General features: G+C 40.7%; 1 protein-coding gene across 1 annotated transcript in view; it reads right to left on the bottom strand.

Annotated features, from left to right (window-relative positions):
* The window catches only part of LOC144600547 (transmembrane 9 superfamily member 2-like), a 64225-nt gene that overhangs the window by 34246 nt on the left and 8972 nt on the right, over positions 1 to 21007 (bottom strand). The window contains exons 2-5 of the mRNA XM_078412241.1: positions 13218 to 13285; positions 9973 to 10066; positions 3076 to 3203; positions 747 to 876 (exon numbers count right to left, since the gene is read on the bottom strand). Of these exons, the coding sequence (XP_078268367.1) occupies positions 747 to 876; positions 3076 to 3203; positions 9973 to 10066; positions 13218 to 13285 (420 nt within the window). The remainder of the gene's footprint in view (positions 1 to 746; positions 877 to 3075; positions 3204 to 9972; positions 10067 to 13217; positions 13286 to 21007) is intronic.

The following is a 21007-nucleotide window of genomic DNA, read 5'->3' on the forward strand; positions in this document are numbered from 1 at the left end:
TGGTCAGTTTCAAGACTAATGAAGTATTGATCAACTTCTGAAGTTGATCAGACATTTATCAAGATAAAAGTAAACTTTTTAACCAAAATGCCAATGCCAAGGTGACAAATTTCTAATGCCAGTCAAAGTTAAGTTGTTCTTTGAAAATTAAAGTCAGATGCAACAGAGGGACCCCCGAGACAAATGTATAAGATAGCAAAGACTAAAAAATGTTGAAATTCAACTTGACACTAACATAATTCAAACAAATTGGAATCTTAGTTTGACTGTACACGAGTTACTGTTAACGGTTCAGCTCTGCACATTGCAAAATGCAAATAGAATCATAGAAACTGAAGAGAGAATCAAATTAGATCTGAACAGAAACATTTGTCAGCAACACTGTAGAGTGGCATGCACTGCTCGTTGAAAGAATGGCTGGCAGGTGGATGGATAAATGTTGATGCATAAATGGAACAGAAGTGTCCATAAACAAATGAATTCAGTAAACTCAGGTAAATACAAGAATAGTTTTAGTGTAGCTCTATTGTGTAGCACTAATACACAGCTTGCCATCAAGTCAGAAAGGCACAAAAGAACATGTTGTTGTGATGAAGGTGGTTGGAAGTTTGTAGTGCACATAAACTCTCATAAAGTGTTAATTTGTGCTTTGTAAATTCAATGTAATTCTGTGTCAGGGTCCAACTTAAAGAAACCGATGGTGCACTATTTGAGCAGAAGCACTTGTTTCAAGTAAACCAACTTACGTTGATAACACAGGCATCCTTTGGGCGGCCATCTTGAGTAACAAAGCAGCCGATGGGAAATCCTGGATTGCAAAACTTTTGGCCATCTTCTACATCATAGCACCATGTGACAGGCATGTTATCAATAATCCTACAAAATGTACAACAATTAACTTTCAAATCGCAAGATTAAAAATACACTAAAACTCAAGAAAATCTTAGAAAATATTCTTTAAGATAAAGATGTGTTTATTTTTTCAATTGGTGAGCCAGCAAAAAAAGGTCCAATGTTTATATAGTACACCTGAAGGTAGGGAACTAAATGTGCTTCATATGTTCTACGAAAGGAATTAGGACATTTGGTCCATCAAGTCCACTCCACCATTCAATCATAGCTGATCTATCTTTCTCTCTCAACCCCATTCTCCTGCCTTCTCCCCATAACCCCTGATACCCCTACTAATCAAGCAAGTTCCCTTCACTGGAACACAATCAAACTAAATGAGACACCAAACCTCAGAAAGGGGAGAGAAGACAGTTTGGGCAACGGAATGTCCTAAGAGGAAGAAAAGTCACGAGGGTTTATGGAAACAATCTTGAGTTTATATGGGTGTTACAGGTGGGGTGGGGAAATACACGAGATCTATAATTTGTAATACCGCAGTCTGTGAGAACTTGAGAATACTTTACATGTCCCATAGTGCAGGAGTTTAGGAAATACCAACTGCTTGATCTGAATGCCAGTATTTCATCAGCTGAGGGGGTGGCTGGAGCAGACGATGAGGGAAGGAGTGTTTCGTGCATTGTGTATTCCACCTCAAAGCCAGAGAGCATAAGTGATGGTGGTGGTGATGAAGCCAGATATAATAGAGGCATTTAGGTAGGCACCTAAATATACCAAGATTGAAGGCGGAGGCAGTGCAGAAGGTATTAATGGCATCATTTCCAGCTCAGACATCAGGGTCAAAGCAACTATTCCTGTGCTATGTTCAAAACTGAACTTCAAATTGCAATCACTTTTTAACTCTCATATTTTACCAGTTTCTGCATCCAAAGTCTGCACTCTCTTGCCTCACTCAGCTGAGGCTGCAACTACACAATCCCAAACAAAAACAGCTTAATTCATGGCACTGATCCCCGATCTAGTTCTCTTGTTACAACTTGCCGTTCTGATTACTACCTCCTTCCTTATTAGTTCACAAGAAGCAGTGTTTTGGGCCATCAGGTTCACACTGGTCCCCTGGAGAGCCATCACATCCTCAGTCCCACTGCTCTGTGGCTCTGCAATGTATTCTCTCAGATGCTCATCAAACCTTATATTCTTTTGCAAATTGACTATGCAAGGCAAAATTTATATTAGCTAATTAACCCAACTCATCTTTGCACTAAATTCATTGTTTTATACCATGAAGACATACCAAATGTTTGACGTTTTAATTTACTTTTCCCCCTATTAAATCTACCATTCTTGCTAGCTCAATTACTTTGTAAAATTCTCCAAATCCTTAGGCCGATTATTATTATTTTCTGCTACACTCAAGCTACAAATGGTCTGATTATTTTACCCATGAAATCTTTGTTGTCTCCTTAGGAACGTACATTCAGAATAAGGGAATATTTAAATATCTGCCTTTTCTCAACTATCACCATACCTTATTAACCTAATTGTTCAATTTACCATCTACACTCCACCCAAATAATTGCCAGTTGGAGTTCCATGCATTCAAATAGAGGATCACATTTTTCTCCTTCACAAACTTTGCAGCTATACTGTCGAAATGCTGCCACTTCCTTTCGCATTACCCATAATCACTTCACTACATAGAACAATACAGGACCTCGGCCAACCAAGTCTGTGCCAACCATGATGCCAATTTAAACAAATACCATCTGCTTGCACATAGTCCATATCCCTCCATTCATTCCTACTCCATATGTTTGCTATCGTATCTGTTTTCACCCCGTACCCTGGCACCCACACTCAGGGTGAAAAAAAACTTTTATAACAAATCACCTTTAAACTTAACCCCTTAAACCTTCAATCTATGCACTCTGGTAATTGACCTACCCACCTTTGGAAAAAGATTGACTGTTTATCTATGTATGCATCTCATCATTTTATAATTTCTCTCAGGGTGCATGCTGAGGTCAGCTAATTAAATTCCATTTCCAACCTCCCATAAGTCCTTAAGGTTATGTGGAAGAGAAAATAGAATGACTTAATTCTTCAAAGGTTTTATACATTTCATAAAACAGGGGCATGATCATTAACACATATTTTTCAATGCAAGGTCATAAGACTAGCAGTAACTGAAAAGTCATTAACGTCTAGAAGCATTCAGGAACTTACCAATGATGCTGGTAATTTAGGAGAATTCCTTTCTTTAAGAAGGACAGTTTGTCTATACTCCCTTTATCTTTTGGTTCATAGGATTTTATGCATATCGGTTTACATGTTTCAGGTTTGTTAAAGGTAAACTGTTGAATGGAAAAAAACAATAACTCTTAGTATCTCATTTTTCTTTTATATTAATTATAATGAACTTGCCGCCTGAAAAAAATACAATTAACACATTGTTTAGCGCATTTCTTTAGACTTGAATATTTGGCTGCTTTGGAGAAAGAAGATAACTTATCTCTGTATTAGCAAAATAGGTTTTTCTTAAAAATACAAAATGAAGATTTGCAACAGTGATCTTTTCCACCTCAATACAAATGTTGCATTCAGCGCAGTCAATGCATCAACAATCAATACAACAATCTCTACCAAGGTACTTTATGAACAGTGAAGACTTGTAATGTAGGAAAATAACTGCAGATGCTGGTACAAATTGAAGGTATCACAAAATGCTGGAGTAACTCAGCAAGTCAGGCAGCATCTAGGAGAGAGAGAATGGGTGACGTTTCGGGTCGAGACCCGTCTTCAGACTGAAGAAGTGTCACCCATTCCCTCTCTCCTAGATGCTGCCTGACCTGCTGAGTTACTCCAGCATTTTGTGATACCTTCGATTTGTACCAACATCAGTCAGTAAAAGTCAGGAGAGCAGGAGCAAGGACGACCGTTGGCTGCAAGAAAGTAAGTGTTAATTGCAAGTTAAAGTCCGTTTAAAAAGAGCGCCAAAGGGACGCTAACAGTCAGTCAGAAAAGGTCGGGAGAGCAGGAGCAAGGACGACCGCTGGCTGAAAGAAAGTAGGTGTTAATTGCAGGTTAAAGTCCGTTTAAAAAGAGCGCCAAAGGGACGCTAGCAGGCAATCAGTGAAGCACATACCTCCAAGCTCATCAGAGGAAGGCAGGATAGGAGTGAGTACGTGGATTGGCTGATCAATTAAATTAGAAGTTTGGTAAATTGGCCAATTAGTTAATTTAGTGACTGATATAAACAAGGCTTGTTCAAGGGGTGCGGCCCTGTCAAGGGAAGAGCCCTGTGAGAAAAGTGCGAGTCTTTGGCTGTGAGTCTTAGTGCCGTGTGAGAAAAGTGCGAGTCTTTGGCTGCGAGTCTTCGGCGAGGAGGCTGAGGTGAGGAGGTTACACTTGTTTTTGAGCCTGATTTGTTTTTAGACACTAAAGTAATGGCAGATAAGTTGGGGCAGTGTGTTTCCTGCAGGATGTGGGAAGGTAGGGACACCGCTGGAGCTTCTGGGAGCTACACCTGCAAGAACTGTGTCCAGGTGCAACTCCTGAATGGACGTTCGGGTGGAGGTGGCTGATCTGGCACTCTGGTGTCAGGACAATAGCCTCCTCTTGAATGTCACTAAAACAAAGGAGCTGATTGTGGACTTCAGAAGGGCTAAACATCCAAGGACGTACACGCCACTGGAGATAAATGGGTTTACTGTGGATAGGGTGAGCAGTTTTAAATACTTGGGAGTCCGCATCACAGAGGATCTGACGCGGACAACACACATTGCCGCACTGGTGGGTAAGGCAAAGCAGCGCCTTTACCACCTTAGACAACTGAGGAAATTCAGAGTGTCTCTGAGGATCCTTCATTGCTTCTACTCTGGGGCTGTAGAGAGCATCCTGTCCGGCAACATTACAATCTGGTTTGGGAACAGCTCTGCCCAGGACAGGATGGCCCTGCAGAGAGTAGTGCGTTCGGCAGAACGCACCATGGGAACTACACTCGTCCCCCTGCAGGACCTATACATCAGGAGGTGCAGATCCAGAGCAAGCAAGATCATGAGGGACCCCTGCCACCCCAGTAACGGACTGTTCCAGATGCTACGATCAGGCAAACGCCTCCGCTGTCACGCTGCGAAAACGGAGAGGATGAGACGGAGTTCCTTCCCACAGGCCATCAGGACTGTCAACTTTTATAACCCCAGAGACTAAATTTTTGTCAAAACTATAGTAACTTATTAACTTTATTTATATGCTGTAACTGTAATTCTTTTTTGTGCACAATCCGCAGGCATTGCCACTTTCATTTCACTGCACATCGTGTATGTGTATGTGACAAATAAATTTGACTTGACTTGACTTGACGTGTGGTGGAGTTGGAAAAGCAGCTGGATGACCTCGGGGCCATCCGGGAATGCGAGAGTTTCCTGGACAGGACCGACTGCGAGGCTGTCACGCCAAGGGTACAGGTCGAACAAAGGTGGGAAACCGTTTCAAAGGGGAGTGAATGTGGACTACAGGAGACCCCGGTGGTGTGCCTATTGCAAACAGGTACACCCTCTTGGGAGCTGTCGGGGCAGAAGACGCTTCCAGTCCGAACGGCGGACAGGTTGGTGACTCTAATCCAGGCAAGGAGACTCGACCGGGGAGACCAAAGTCAGGAAGAGCCAAAGTAGTGGGTGACTCCATTGTCCCGGGTACGGACAGTATATTCTGTGGCGGCAGGCGGGACTTGAGGATGGTCTGTTGCCTCCCTGGTGCCAGTGTCAAGACATCACGGACCGGCTTCAGAACATCCTAGCGAGGGAAGGCGATCAACCGGAAGTAGTTGTGCACGTGGGCACGAACGACGTCGGGAGAAAGAGGAAGGAGATACTGCAATGGGAGTTTAGAGAGTTAGGAAGAAGACTGAGAAGTAGGACGTCGAGGGTGGTTATCTCTGGACTGCTACCTGTACCTCGTGCTGGTGAGGGGAGTAACAGAGAGATCGGGGATATGAATGTATGGTTGAGGGGTTGGTGCAGGGAGCAGGGATTTAGATTTCTAGACCACTGGGATCTCTGGGGTAGGGGTGACCTGTACAAAAGGGACGGGTTACACCTTAAAAGCAGGGGGACCAACATTCTGGCAGGCAGGTTTGCTAGTGCTACACGTGTGGGTTTAAACTAAGTAGTTGGGGGGAGGGGTTGACAAATTGGGAATATGAAGATGGAGTTAAAGGGGAAGCGAACACAGCAGAAATTGCGAAGGACTCTCGAATAAATGGGAAGGGAAGTTCTAAATGGGATAAGAGCGTAAGGTCAGGGCCAATGGTGGCCGGCGTGAGAGGGGAGGTGAATACCGAAGTTAACGTGTTGTATTTAAATGCGCAAAGTATAAAAAATAAAGTGGATGAGATTGAGGCTCAGTTAAACTTTGGCAAGTATGATGTTGTGGGAATTACAGAGACATGGCTACAAGAGGACCAGGGCTGGGAACTGAATATTCAGGGGTACACAACGTATAGAAAAGACAAACAGATGGGCAGAGGGGGTGGGGTCGCTCTGTTGGTAAGGAATGATATTCACTCCCTTGCAAGGGGTGACATAGAATCAGGAGATGTAGAATCAGTATGGATAGAAATGAGGAATTGTAAGGGTAAATAGAGCCTAATGGGAGTTATCTACAGGCCCCCAAACAGTAGCCTCGACATAGGGTGCAAGTTGAATCAAGAGCTAAAATTGGCATGTTGCAAATGTAATGCTACGGTGGTTATGGGTGATTTCAACATGTAGGTAGACTGGGAAAAACAGGTTGGTAATGGACCCCAGGAAAGAGAGTTTGTGGAGTGCCTCCGAGATGGATTCTTAGATCAGCTTGTACTGGAGCCTACCAGGGAGAAGGCAATTCTGGATTTAGTGTTGTGTATTGAACCTGATCTGATAAGGGAACTCAAGGTAAAAGAGCCATTAGGAGGCAGTGATCATAATATGATACGTTTTACTCTACAAATTGAGAGGGAGAAGGGAAAATCGGAAGTGTCAGTAGCTGACCAGATTTGACTGGAAGGAGGCCCAAGCAGGGAAGACGGTGGAACAGCAATGGGAGATATTCCTGGGAATAATGCAAAGTTGCAGGATCAACTTATCCCAAAGAGGAGGAAAGATTCTAAGGGGAGTAAGAGGCACCAGTGGCTGACAAGGGAAGTCAAGGACAGCATAAAAATAAAAGAGAAGAAGTATAACATAGCAAAGAAGAGTGGGAAGCCAGAGGATTGGGACTCTTTTAAAGAGCAACAGAAGATAACTAAAAAGGCAATACGGGGAAAAAAGATGAGTTACGAGGGTAAGCTAGCCAATAATATAAAGGAGGATAGTAAAAGCTTTTTTAGGTATGTGAAGAAGAAAAAAATAGTCAAGGCAAATGTGGGTCCCTTGAAGACAGAAGCAGGGGGATTTATTATGGGGAACAAGGAAATGGCAGACGAGTTGAACTGGTACTTTGGATCTGTCTTCACTAAGGAAGATACAAACAATCTCCCAGATGTTCTAGTGGCCAGAGATCCTAGGGTGACGGAGGAACTGAAGGAAATTCACATTAGGCAGGAAATGGTGTTGGGTAGACTGATGGGACTGAAGGCTGATAAATCCCCAGGGCCTGATGGTCTGCATCCCAGGGTACTTAAAGAGATGGCTCTAGAAATTGTGGACGCATTGGTGATCATTTACAATATACACTAATGACTTGGATGAAGGGATTAAAAGTACCATTAGCAAATTTGCAGATGATAGAAAGCTGGGTGGTAGTGTGAACTGCGAGGAAGATGCTATGAGGTTGCAGGGTGACTTGGACAGGTTGTGTGTGTGGGCAGATGCATGGCAGATGCAGTTTAATTTGGATAAGTGTGAGGTTATCCACTTTGGTGGTAAGAATAGGAAGGCAGATTATTATCTTAATGGTGTCAAGTTAGGAAAAGGGGATGTACAACGAGATCTGGGTGTCCTAGTGCATCAGTCACTGAAAGGAGGCATGCAGGTACAGCAGGCAGTGAAGAAAGCCAATGGAATGTTGGCCTTCATAACAAGAAGAGTTGAGTATAGGAGCAAAGAGGTCCTTCTGCAGTTGTACAGGGCCCTAATGAGACCGCATCTGGAGTACTGTGTGCAGTTTTGGTCTCCAAATTTGAGGAAAGATATTCTTGCTATTGAGGGCGTGCAGCGTAGGTTTACTAGGTTAATTCCCGGAATGGCGGGACTGTCATATGTTGAAAGACTGGAGCAACTAGGCTTGTGTACACTGGAATTTAGAAGGATGAGAGAGGATCTTATCGAAACATATAAGATTATTAAGGGGTTGAACACATTAGAGGCAGGAAACATGTTCCCAATGTTGGGGGAGTCCAGAACCAGGGGCCACAGTTTAAGAAAAAGGGTAGACCATTTAGAACGGAGATGATGAAAAACTTTTTCAGTCAGAGTTGTAAATCTGTGGAATTCTCTGCCTCAGAAGGCAGTGGAGGCCAATTCTCTGAATGCATTCAAGAGAGAGCTAGATAGAGCTCTTGAGGATAGCGGAGTCAGGGGGTATGGGGAGGAGACAGGAACGGGGTACTGATTGAGAATGATCAGCCATGATCACATTGAATGGTGGTGCTGGCTTGAAGGGCCGAATGGCCTACTCCTGCATCTATTGTCTATTGTTACTCCAGCATTTTGTGATACCTTCGTGAAGACTTGTAATATCACTTGGAAATTATTTCAACTTTATTTGTCCATATGCATTTTAATTTACATCCTTCTTTCAATTTCATATCACAGAACTAAAGAGGTTTCATGGTTCTGACTATCTGCAAGAGAAGGCTACTTATTCTAATATTCCACAATTCCTCTTTAGCCAGCAGTTTCTCTCTATTCTACAATCTTGCCTATCAAGGATATTTCATAGCCTCTTTTTGCTCTTCACTTCTCTCCTACACTCTCTATATTCCTTGAGCATCGCTCGATTTCAGTTGCCTGCATCCTTGATATGCTGATTTTCTGTTCCTGATCAAATCTTCCAAACCATTTGGCGTCTAAGATTCCATCACTCATCCTGCTATCTTTACCTTTCATCGTCACTGGAACATGCTGGTTCTGAACTCTTACTGACTCTCTCAAAAGAGATGCAAGCATCTGCTCCCAATCCACTTCTCTCAGTTCCTCACTTGAGCCATTAAGATCAGTTTTTCACTACCCCATATCATCCCCAAATTTAGGACCATGACTTGAGGTCCAGCCTTATCCCCTATAGAACTGCTTTGAATATAAACATAATTGTGGTGGCTGATTCCAGAGTTCCCCAATCGACCCTTCCACCACCTACGCATGTTCATTTCCTCATGTCCAATATTGCCCTATCACTTGGAAGAACTATCCTGGTTTTATCTTAGTAAAATACCCCCCATCATTATAACCCTATTGTTCTTGGATGCATTTAGCAAATTCTACCCCATGTAATTCCCTTGCGCTAACCAATGCCATTCAATCCTGGAAAAGTTAAAAACCCCCACCATTATAACCCTTTTGCTCCTAAACCTTTCTATGAACTGTCCCTCTAATTTCCATTGACTATTGGTAAACTTGCAATACAGGCCAAGCAAAAGTGATCACCCTTCTCATTAAATTCTAGCCACATGGCCTTGTTCAATGGTTTTTCTAAGATACCGTAGGTACTGACATGATAATCATCTTAATTAATAGTGCAACTCTTCCTCGGTGACAATTGTTACCTCTATAGTTGGGATGTTAAAATGCCAGTCCTGCCCTTCCCTCAACAATGTGTGTGTAATTGGAGTAATATTATAATTTCATGTGAGCTTTTATGTAAAGGTCACTCTTACCTTTATTCACCCTCTTCACCTTGTCCAAGTCCTCTACCTACTTTTTGACAATTCGATGTATGATGCATGAACCCACACGTGACTATTAATTTGCTATTCTAGAAGATGATTTCACACAATTTCCTCTCCATTATCACGGCTACTTTTACTCAAGATTAATATGCACAACACAAGGCCAATTGTATCAATTATACACTAATTTTAATGCTGTGCTAAAGAGTATTAAAATACTTATTACCAATCACATCTAAAGTCCCATGGTACAATACCTTGTATGGTGATGACTCAATCCTCTCACCAAACAACACTTGCCCCAAATTTTCCGAAGGACGTTTCTCAGTTTCATTCTGACAAAAGTCAAACCTTCACAAAAATAACATAAAATTGTAAATACACATCATCATGTTTCAACTTATCTAGTGTAAACAGCTAAAGGAAGCAACAATTGGCAGTAGGAAACTGATTTTTACTTGGATATTCTTAATAAATTTTAGAAAAGAAAACAGCAGCAAGTAATGTTCAACCATTAAAATCTTAATAACTAAAACTATTTCAGAAGCATGTGCACTTTAAAATACAGTGCCACATATTAATATGGGAAAATATAGGAAGACTTAAAAATGTTCAGCAGGTCAGACATCTGGAGAATTTAACATTTTAGAAACAAAGAACTACACATTCCTGTTACCAAAAAAGACAAAGTACTAGAGTAACTCAGCAGGTATTTATTCACAAAATGCTGGAGTAACTCAGCAGGTCAGGCAGCATCTCAGGAGAGAAGGAATGGGTGATGTTTTGGGTCAGCAGGTCAGGCAAAGTATGGAAAACATGGATAGATGACATTTTGGGTCTGGACCCTTCTTCAGACTGATTGTATGCGGGCAGGGAGAATAAAGCTGGAAGCGAGGAGGAGCAAGACAAAGCCTGTAGATAATAAGTTGATACATGTGACGTGGGTTTCGAGGGGCAAATGGTTGGACAAAAGGCAGAAGGTTGGAGACAAAAAAAATTGAAGAGTTGCAAATTGTGAAGCTAAAGTAAGGAAAGTAGGTGGAGGGGAGAAATATGTGCCAGTCCAGTTGGGGCACATGGAAGAGCAGGCAGGGAGGGGGGAGTTGTACCTAAAATTGTAGAATTCAATGTTCTTATGATTGGATTGTAACATTGATGGTCAACAACCTTTCGTCAGAACTGTATGGCATGAATCTTATTGTTAATTTAGACTTAAGTGGATGTACGTGAATGTATTGCAGATGGTATTTAATCATTGCCTAAACATAATTAGCACACTTCAACAGAAGCAAACCCAAGTTTACTGAACACATAGATAAACTATTATTAAAATAAAGTTTAAAATAATTAAAGAAAGGAGCCTCATAATGTGCACCTTGCACATTTTATTATCCGAAAGGGACTCATCCTTCTGTTCTGTGTATGCTTCCTTTCTATTTTAATAACATATGGTACTTAATCCTTACAATTGTTGTGGTTAGCAAATGCATTTGAATACAGTTAAAATGTCGGATGTTCTAACAAATAATTCAGTTCAAAAGATTATTAAAGCTGCTGTAGATTGAATACCAGGGATCAATGTAATTGGGTAACCCATTGTGGTACAGCATTTATTTTAGTTCCTCACACCTTGCTCACAATACCAGATTGATTGGTTTGGAATCATTAGACTATAGATGATTTGTACCATATAGCAGGACACAAAATATTTATCACCAGATTTAATGGGCCAAAAACATTGGTTTGAGTTGCGTTGCCAGAGAATTGCAATAGCAATTTAGTGACATTACTAAAGAAACAATTAAGGGAAGAACAAAATCATTACACGAGTCAGTCTAGCCTGTGTGCAATACAATTTGTTGGGGAAAACAAAGCTGCAATGAATCATTTAAACAAGGCACAGACTAATCAAAATTAGTTACTGCAATGTGTTATGGGAGATAGCGCCCGTGAGGTTCTACAAAATTGTAACAAAAAGGTTTGACAAGGCTACACAGAATGGACAAGGATAGTTCAGTTCATAACAAGGGCAAATGGTAAATTGAATCAATGACTGGCTCTGAGTTGCTTCAGTGTAAAAAGCAGAAAAATAATTGTAAACAGTTATGTGGCAGGAAAACCTTTGACAGAAGCACACACAGAAACTCAATCCAAGTCAGAACAAGGCAATGTATATGGAAATAGTAAACAAGCCAAACAAATACATTAAAAATCATAATTTACTTGGATTTGTGAAAAAGGGTCTTGGAGTAGGTTCATAATAAGATAGTTAAGATCTCACATGTTACTTTCTTTTATTAACCAAGATAATGAGATTGTGCTAGAACGTTATAAAACAGTAGTTGGATCACATGACAAGAAGAATGAAACAAAGGACAGAAGAATTTTAAAATCTTTAGGGCAGAGTAATTGGTTATAGAAACATAGAAAATAGGTGCAGGCGGAGGCCATTTGGCCCTTCAAGCCAGCACCGCCATTCATTGCGATCATGGCTGATCATCCACAATCAGTAACCCGTACCTGCCTTCTTCCCATATCCCTCGATTCCGCTATCCCCTATTCTTTCCGTTTTGAGGAGAGACTGACTACACCGAGACCCTCTCAAACAAGAAATTGACAGAAAAGTTATTTTCGATGCGTAATATCAAGGAAAGGACACACTACAAGAACAAAGACACATTTCCTTTGGCCAAGACATCAATAAGTTGGCTAATAAAATTGTTAACCGGTGGCGCAAATTGAGGAGCATCGAGGAATTTATTTTTAAAATAGCTGAAAGCCTGATAAGGAGGTGATTTAGAAAGTTTCATCACATTTAAAGGTACTTGGATGGAGTAACCTGCAAACACTATTAAATAGTACCTTCCTGTGCCAACTTGGGCACAATGGACCAATTGACCTCTTCCTTTCAAAGGATTTCTATAATACTACCATTTGTTATAGGTCTCAAGCATTCTGGTAGGGCTAATGCAGCCTTGCTTGCCTGACTCCCAAACAATTAACTTGTGACAGAGTGACAATACCGTTTTCACCGCCATTGAAAACTGAAACCATCAACACTGTCACCAGATACTCAAAATGCTCATCTGGAACCTATGCACTATCTCCAATCCTCAGACTCTGCTTGGCACTGCCCAGTGTCATCAGATCTGACTTACTTGCCAGTGTCTGATTTATAGCATATTTCCATTGTAGTGAGAAGCTATCAATTCAAGATAGAGAGAAAATGCTGAAGTAACTCTGTGGGACAGGCAGCATCTCTGGATAGAAGAAATAGATGACGTTTTGGGTCGAGACCCTTGTTCAGACTGACTCGGGGGAGAGGGAAATACAGAGGTAAGGAAGTGTAAGGTGCGAAAAGGGACAAAGGGATGGAGATCATAGGACATGGAGAATTGATTGTCACTTCAATATTGCAACGGGGAGGAATTTGGAAAATTCATTATCCTGGGGTACAATGTTCACAAACGCAGATTAATTGACGATTTATAAATGTACTCACGCATCATATTCATATGGTAGGACGGATTCCACAGAGTCCAATCTATTCACAAATACTTCGATGTTTGACTAAAAACAGAAAACAAAATTTTTAAGATTTGCATTGTGAACACAATTTCAAAGTAATCTAAGTGTTTGCCCAATGTTAACATTTTGCTGAAAAGTTATTCAAAATGCAGGGGATAAAATTTTTGCAATTCTTGACAAAGTTGCAGGTTTGCTCTAAACATTGTAATCCACGTGCACAAAGTAAAAATAACAATTCTGATTATTGTTTGTAGGTGGGCAGAACTCCGTAAACTACTACACTCCAAGTACATCAGGATAAATTTGTAGTAGGTTGCTGTTCTGATGTGTCTCAGACAATCTACAATAAATTTTTCAAAGACAACATGAAAATATATCTTTCACCTCATTGTTCCTTTGCAACCTGTGCCTGAAGTTGCCGCTTGGCTCTGTGGTGAAATGCACCAATTTAAGATAAGCCAAACACAAGCAAATGGGACAGGTTGAAGAATAAAACATGATCAGCTTGGACAATTTATGCAAAGGGCCCATTTCCATGCTGTGTCACATCTGATAGGTCATGAAAAATCCTTGCGGAATGTCAAAACATAGTATATGAGGGAACTGCAGATGCTAGTTTAAACTGAAGATAGACGCCAAAAGCTGGAGTAACTCAGTGGGACAGGCAGCATCTTTGGAGAGAAGGAATGGGTGGTTTCGTGTCGAGTCTGAAGAAGGGTCTCGACCCGAAACGTCACCCATTCCTTCTCGCCAGAGATGCTGCCTGTCCCGCTGAGTTACTCCAGCTTTTTGTGTCTATCTTCGATCAAAACACAGTACATCAAAGAAAACTAAGAGTTTTTGAAAGCATGCCACTATGCATTAATATCAACTAAAATGTTCTTAAGACTATTAATGGACAGTATAGCAAACCCAGTATTACGGTAGCGATGTTTAATATTGTACAAAATACAATTCATCTGATTGATAGATCTTTTAATTTATTGCTGGTACTTTTGTTGAATGGCTTTGTTAAGGAATATGGGTTAGTTATTAGGGAGTTAGATGAGAAGCATTTCCATCAAATGTTGCCAGGGTTTATTCCATCCGAAAAGAGCCTGAAAGTACAATTCATTAAATTTGAAAGGGGAACGGGTAAATAGCTGAACGTAAGTGGTTCAAAGAAAGCAGGGCAATGAGACAACTCTCAGAGAGCCATCACTGGCATAGTAGGCTGAATCGTCTCAGCATGACCAGTCTGGAATTCTTGCAATAAATCAATTTTTGAGTGATACACGTGCCAAACACAAGTGGATTTGCACGCTAAATCCATTATGAACTATTTCAAACCACCCCACAAGAAGGCAATAGAGTGACAACCCCCTACATGAAACGCAATCCTTACCAGGAATATAGCCTCCAGAGCCTTAAATTCACACACCAATAGCATTGAACATAATCTAATGGTAACTATAGACAGTAATGGAATCCCAGGTCCGAGACAGTTATACTTTCCGTGGTAAAGTCTTGTAATCTTAATAAATTGGTCAGGACCTCATAAGTTGATGATAACTGGTATAAGGATTAACTCAGTACCAACAGCTCATTTGTACCAAGCAAGTCAAGCCAACGCTCGTGCTCAACTCTCTTCTCAGAGCTTTCTTCATTTACATCTGTAAATATAACACTATTCCTTGCTGAAGAGACAGGTACAATTACCATGTTTAAAAGATGTTAGGACAGGTGTCCGGATAGAATAGGATTAGAGGAATATGGGCCAAATTATATCTGGATTAGCATGAACACGTTGGATCAAGGGACCTGCTGTACGACTCTATGAAAGCAATTTTCGCACATTCACAAATCAAGATATTGAACCCGAATTTACCCATTGGATTTTGTAATGATTGCCATCTATTGGTGTCCAGCCTTGCTTTTCGACAGAAGTAGAAACATTCTCTCAAATGCTCCATAAAACCTTGCATATTTCTGAAAATATTGTAACCCTTTTCCAGTCTGTTCATTGATTCCTAGTCAATCCATCCATCTGTTCTATTGCATGTATATCATTCTTACAATATGGCAACCAGAACTCTCCTCATCATTAGAGACCGACTTCGGGATCTCCAGGCCGCAGGAGCTTCGACCGCCCAGACACGGGAGCTTCGATTGCCGGCTGCGGGAGCTTCGATCGCCCCGACTGCGGATGGTTCGACTCCCTCGACCGCGGAAGAAAAAGGAAGAAAGAAGATAAGACTTTATTGCCTTCCATCACAATGCTGAATGTGGAGGAGCTGCTGTGGTGATGTTTATGTAAAATTTTATGTAGTTGTGTGTCTTGTCGCATTTTTTGATGTGACTATATGGTAAATGTTGCAAAACATTCTTGGCTAATAAATTATGATTGTGTTGATAACAAAAAAATGCCAGAAAATATACACACATGGCCCATGGTTCCATGCTACCAGCCAAATGTCAACATTTTCCAAAGTCCTGGAGAACAGGTTATTCATGCACACATTCAAGATTTTTTTTTTAACGTTGATGTGCTTTAGTATTGCCCCATTACAATTTTAAAGCATCCATTATGATCGCTCTTATTTTTATGTTTCACATCTCCAGTTCATTTCCCATTCCCAGATCCAATATAGAAGTCTTTCTTGTTTTGTTTTGCAGATGTTGAGAAAGTCACCCCAAAATCAATGCAGAAATTCCCTCTCCAATGTATTTACCGACCAGCTCCAAGTATATTGAGTTACATGCCTACCCTGACTGATACAGCTTTTGAATCTCTACCTTTTCTGAAGCAAAGACGAATTCTGGAAAAATCTACACATCATGTGTGACCTTAACTCCTGGTCAATAACAGAGTGCAAGATATTGAAGATGGTATCTGTAGATGTCTCCATCTTCAATACCATGAGGGGTGGCACTCCAGTTTTCAGTCTTGAACAACAATGGAGTAGCAAGGAAGTCAAAGACAATGAAGAACAGACCTGACTTAATGGATATTAACCTCACACAGGTGATGTGGGTTGGCCTTTTTTTGCACATAGGCACCTCCACACACATGATGTGCTCAGCACTTGTGCCTTTGGCCACTGCCTCGTTTCAGCCATCTCTCTCCAATTTGCTGTAAATGATTCATGTCTCAGAAACAAACACAAATGCATCATATGTAATAAATCATCCAGTTTTTTCGTTCTCATGTTCAAGGAAGGAAATTTGAAACAGCAGCTGATACCAAGCAATCACACCTGCTACAAAGAGCTACTGGAGACCAATTTGTTTATTTTAATGATTTCATGCACTGAAGCACAGAGTTGGTCAACATGTGAAACAATTCTACGAATCGTAAAAGACAGCTGACAATGTGAATGAAAGATGTTGCATCTGAATAAATTCATCAGAAAATATGCACTGTGAAGTAGAAAAAGATTCAAAAAGAGGAAAAGCTGGATAAAGGCAGACTCACTGCTCTTTGATGCAATCTTCAGAAGACCTCCTTGTTTATTCAGTTTCTTATGGTAGCTTCACTGTCATCAATTACTGCTGATGCATTAGAGGTTTTTCAGCACTCTACCTTTCATCAGATTGGGCAGATGATAGAATAGATACACTGATTATACCCACTGATGACTGTCACATTGCTCACAATGAAAACAATCCAAACGTTAATTGTGAATGACTTATTTACCGCCCATCAATGCCAATTCCCAGAAGATTAATTTTGCAGTCCTATTTTTTCACTACTTCCACATGCATCCACAAACTATTCTCTCAAATCCATAATTAAATTCATGTTCAATTTTCACCGCTCCCAAAGTCCCACTAACACTTCAACCTCCTTAAATCCCAAGAGGTGGTCTCATTTTCCCCTTCTCCAGTTGGGCTTTCTACAAATTGATTGAGAACATTTTCTTGGACGCACTTAATTTCCTTCTCCAAGCCCTTTGCAATGAGGCAGTCCAAGTAAAATTTGGGAAATTAAAATCTCCCACTATTACAGCACTATTTTTCTTGCAGTTATCTCTCATCTCCCTACATATATTTCCTTCTGGCCTTAAATTGCAGCCAATGAATTGCTTCACTGCAATAAACCTCTGAACATGTTGCACTGAAATTACACTGACTCAAATTGAGTTCATGCTCAGGACTGTCACATCTATTTTAAACAAATTTCTTAATGCAAACTGCTTGAACTTTGAATTCTTTCATCAAGCCAACTTTAAAAAATGCTTGCACTTTCCTATTAACTATTTCCTTTGACTTGAAAAGATCAAGCCACCTATCCAAAAATCCCACGACCACTATGAAGAACAAAAACAGCCAACCCTTCCAGGCCACAACATCTGCATAACCTACACACCACCAGTAGTAGTAATAGTAGTAATAGTAGTATAGAACATCAGGAATATACCCACAAGAGCATTATTGATTTGGAATAAATGGAAGCTGGAGTCCAAAGCAATGTAGAGATTGCTGGACAAGTAGGGATGAATGTTCAACACATTCACCTTCGACTTGACTGGCAATTGAATATAAAAGTAAATCTTTATCAGCGAGTTTGGAACAAAACTGAAATGGCTATCCATCTATCGTGGAGAGTTGAGAAAATAATATCTTAAGTTCCCTGTTCCATTCAAAGATGTTATTCCTCAAATTCCTCTTAGTCAGAGTCACACAGCATTGAAACAGGCCCTTCTGCCCAACTCATCCCTGCCAACCAAGATGCCCCATCTAAGCTAGTCCCATTTTCATGTCTTTCCGATGGTAAATATATTGATGATCTTTATTTGTCCTGCCTATAATCAATCAGAAAAAGGTAATAAGCTTTGCATATTATCCAAATTGCTTGCAAATTAGCAGGCAACAATTAAGATTAGATAAATGATTGTATGGCTCAAGGTAGAAGTGGATTAAGTTCATGACACCAGTATTGATGAAAGTGGGAGCTATACCAATGGTATTATCTGATTTTTGCTTTGATATGCTGCAATACCAAAGTAGGGAAAGGATTTTAATTAAATAGAAGCAAATACAAAACAAAGTTGAAAAGATGCTGTAAATGCAAGTGTAGCATGATGGCTAGAGGCAAAGGCATAAAAAAGGGAAATGGTAAAAAATTGACAGGAAGGAGTGGAGAGTACAATCTATAGGGTAATTCTGTGGATAAGGTTAGTTTACTAAATAGAAAAAAATTCCAGGTGATGTAAATGCACATTTGAAACAAAGATGAATTGTGAGGTCGCAAAATAAGAATAATTACAGGGACATGGCCATAAGGTGACAAACATTGGGACCCAAATATTGATGGGTACATAACATGTTGAAAAGACAGAAAGATGAGCAAGGTAGAGGAGATTCTCTGATAATTAATGATTGCCTGAACGCAATAGAGGAGAATGACCCTAGTTCGGGAAATCATGATGCAGAAGCAGTGCAGGTGGATGTGAGAAATGCTAAAAGCAAAAAGCCACTTGTGGTCTTGGTGTACATGCCTCATTGCAACCACGTGGCAGGATAGAGTAGCGCTGTTTTTGTAGACTAAAAGGTGGCAGTACATCCTGGTCAGGATCATATCACGTGACCAGAAAATGAAATAACAACTTGGCTCCAGCAGAGTGCAAGCTTTTCGAGTCCTGGTACTAGTTAATGAGATCAATTATCTCATCGTAATAGCATCCCTGGCTGTCAGTGATCTTCATACACAATAAATTTAGTTTGAGTCAGAAGGCTTACGTCTTAGCTTAGATTTTAAACTTAAATAAGGGCAATAATGAAGGCATGAGAGCTAAACTAGTTAAAGTGAAGTGACTGGTTAGTCAGGATGCAGTGGCAAGCATTTAAAGGGATTTTTCAAAATACATTTCCAACAAGAAAAGTTTCAAGGAAACGATCCACCACCTAAAGTTGACAAATATTTTAGATTTAAAATTGGCTTGGCCATACAAGACAGTGGGTATGTAATGAATCTTTCCCTGCCTCTATCTATTAATAAAAAAATCTTGGACAAAAACAAAGATGGGCTGATTAGTAAGTTTGCAGATGACACAGAAAGTGGTGGAGATGTGTCTCATGAAGGAGGCTGTCAAAGGATACAGTGGGATAGTGATCAGTTGTAGATATGGGCACAGAAATGGCAGATGGAAATTAATCAGAGAAAACGTAATGTGTTGCATTTTGGGAGGTTAAAAGGGGAAAATATAGAGTAAATGGCATGTCCCTTTGGATCATTAGTGCACAGAGGGATACAGAGAATACAGAATACAGAGCTTTATTTGTCATTCGGTACCAAGGTACCGAACGAAATTACATTAGCAGTCACACAAAAAAAAAGAACACAAGACACATGACCCCGACACAAACGTCCATCACAGTGACTCCAAACACCCCTTCACGTGCAAGTGCATAGCTCCTTGAAAATGGCAACACAAATGACATGCTTGGGGCACCAAATATAAAAATTATCAAGTCATGCTGCAGCAGTACAAAACTTTGGTGAGGCAACATATGGGGTATCAGTTCTAGTCATCATATTACAGGAAGGAAATGGAGCCTTTGGAGATGGCATGGAAGAGGATCATCTGCATGAGAGAGTATTAGCAAAGAAGTGGTTCAACAGAATCTGACTTTTTTCTCTGGAGCATCAGAGGTTGCAGGTAGACCTGAAAGAAGTACAGTAAACCCTCATTTTAATGGTGCCTTTATGGGATTTTGGTGTAGCAATTGGATCTGCTGACGCCACCACCTGCTCGTAAGGTCGACCAGATGGCCCTTCTTCACTTACTGTCCGGTTGACATGGATGTTATTGGGGCTCGTGTTGTAGCCGCTTTCTTCAGACCACTGCCACCGACAGGACGTGCACGGTCACTGTGGGGCTCCCTCCCCTCTCACCAGCTGCCACTTCTCTTCTGTCAGCCGTCACTTTGTCCACTGTGCCTCTACCCCCATCCAGCGTTGTTGCCTCCTCCTCCTCCTCCTCCTCCCACCTTCCCTATAGCTCAGACCCTCTAGTCCTGGGAACATGCTCGAAAATCTTCTCTGTACCCTTTCCAGCTTGACAACATCTTTCCTATAACACGGTGCCCAGAACTGAACACAATGCTCTAAATGTGGCGTCACCGACGTCTTATACAACTGCAACATGAACTCCCAACTTCTATACTAATTTTTTTTGTCTTCAATCAGATTTGTGAGCCACAACCTCCCTCGTACAAAACCATGTTGACTCTTGACGAAGTTGACCCTTCAATAAGATTCAAGGACTCTTTATGATTAACCATCAGCAGTGAGTTTTACTTGCATAAGGGGAGAAGTGTCTCAGTCAAAGGCTGTGATCATAACTCCAAAGTTAAGTCGGTACAGCAGGACATTTATACACCCAAAAAGATAATTTAGGAAGTACAGATGTGAGGGAGATTGATATGTTAATTACAGGAATTGTGCTTTACTCTTACATTGTACAAAAGTCACAACTTCCCAGTTCCAAATGCAACAGGTACAAAGGTAAGCAGACTTAATACGTTAATAATTTGACACTGGATTGCGACTTTTTGGGTCTTTGCTTAACGGGGTACACAGATAAAGAAGTAAATTTGTTTAATAGCAGATACCATCTGTTGGCTTCTGAGTGCTGCATATGTCACGGTAAGGACAATGAATATATTGACAATTGATACGAGATGACGTCCTTTGAACTTTGCACACAGTGGAGTTCAAAGGTAGTGACAATATATGTGTGAATGGCAAGTCTGTGTGTATTGGAGGTATAATGGAAATAA

This window comes from Rhinoraja longicauda, chromosome 15, assembly GCF_053455715.1.
Source record: "Rhinoraja longicauda isolate Sanriku21f chromosome 15, sRhiLon1.1, whole genome shotgun sequence".
NCBI lineage: Eukaryota > Metazoa > Chordata > Chondrichthyes > Rajiformes > Arhynchobatidae > Rhinoraja > Rhinoraja longicauda.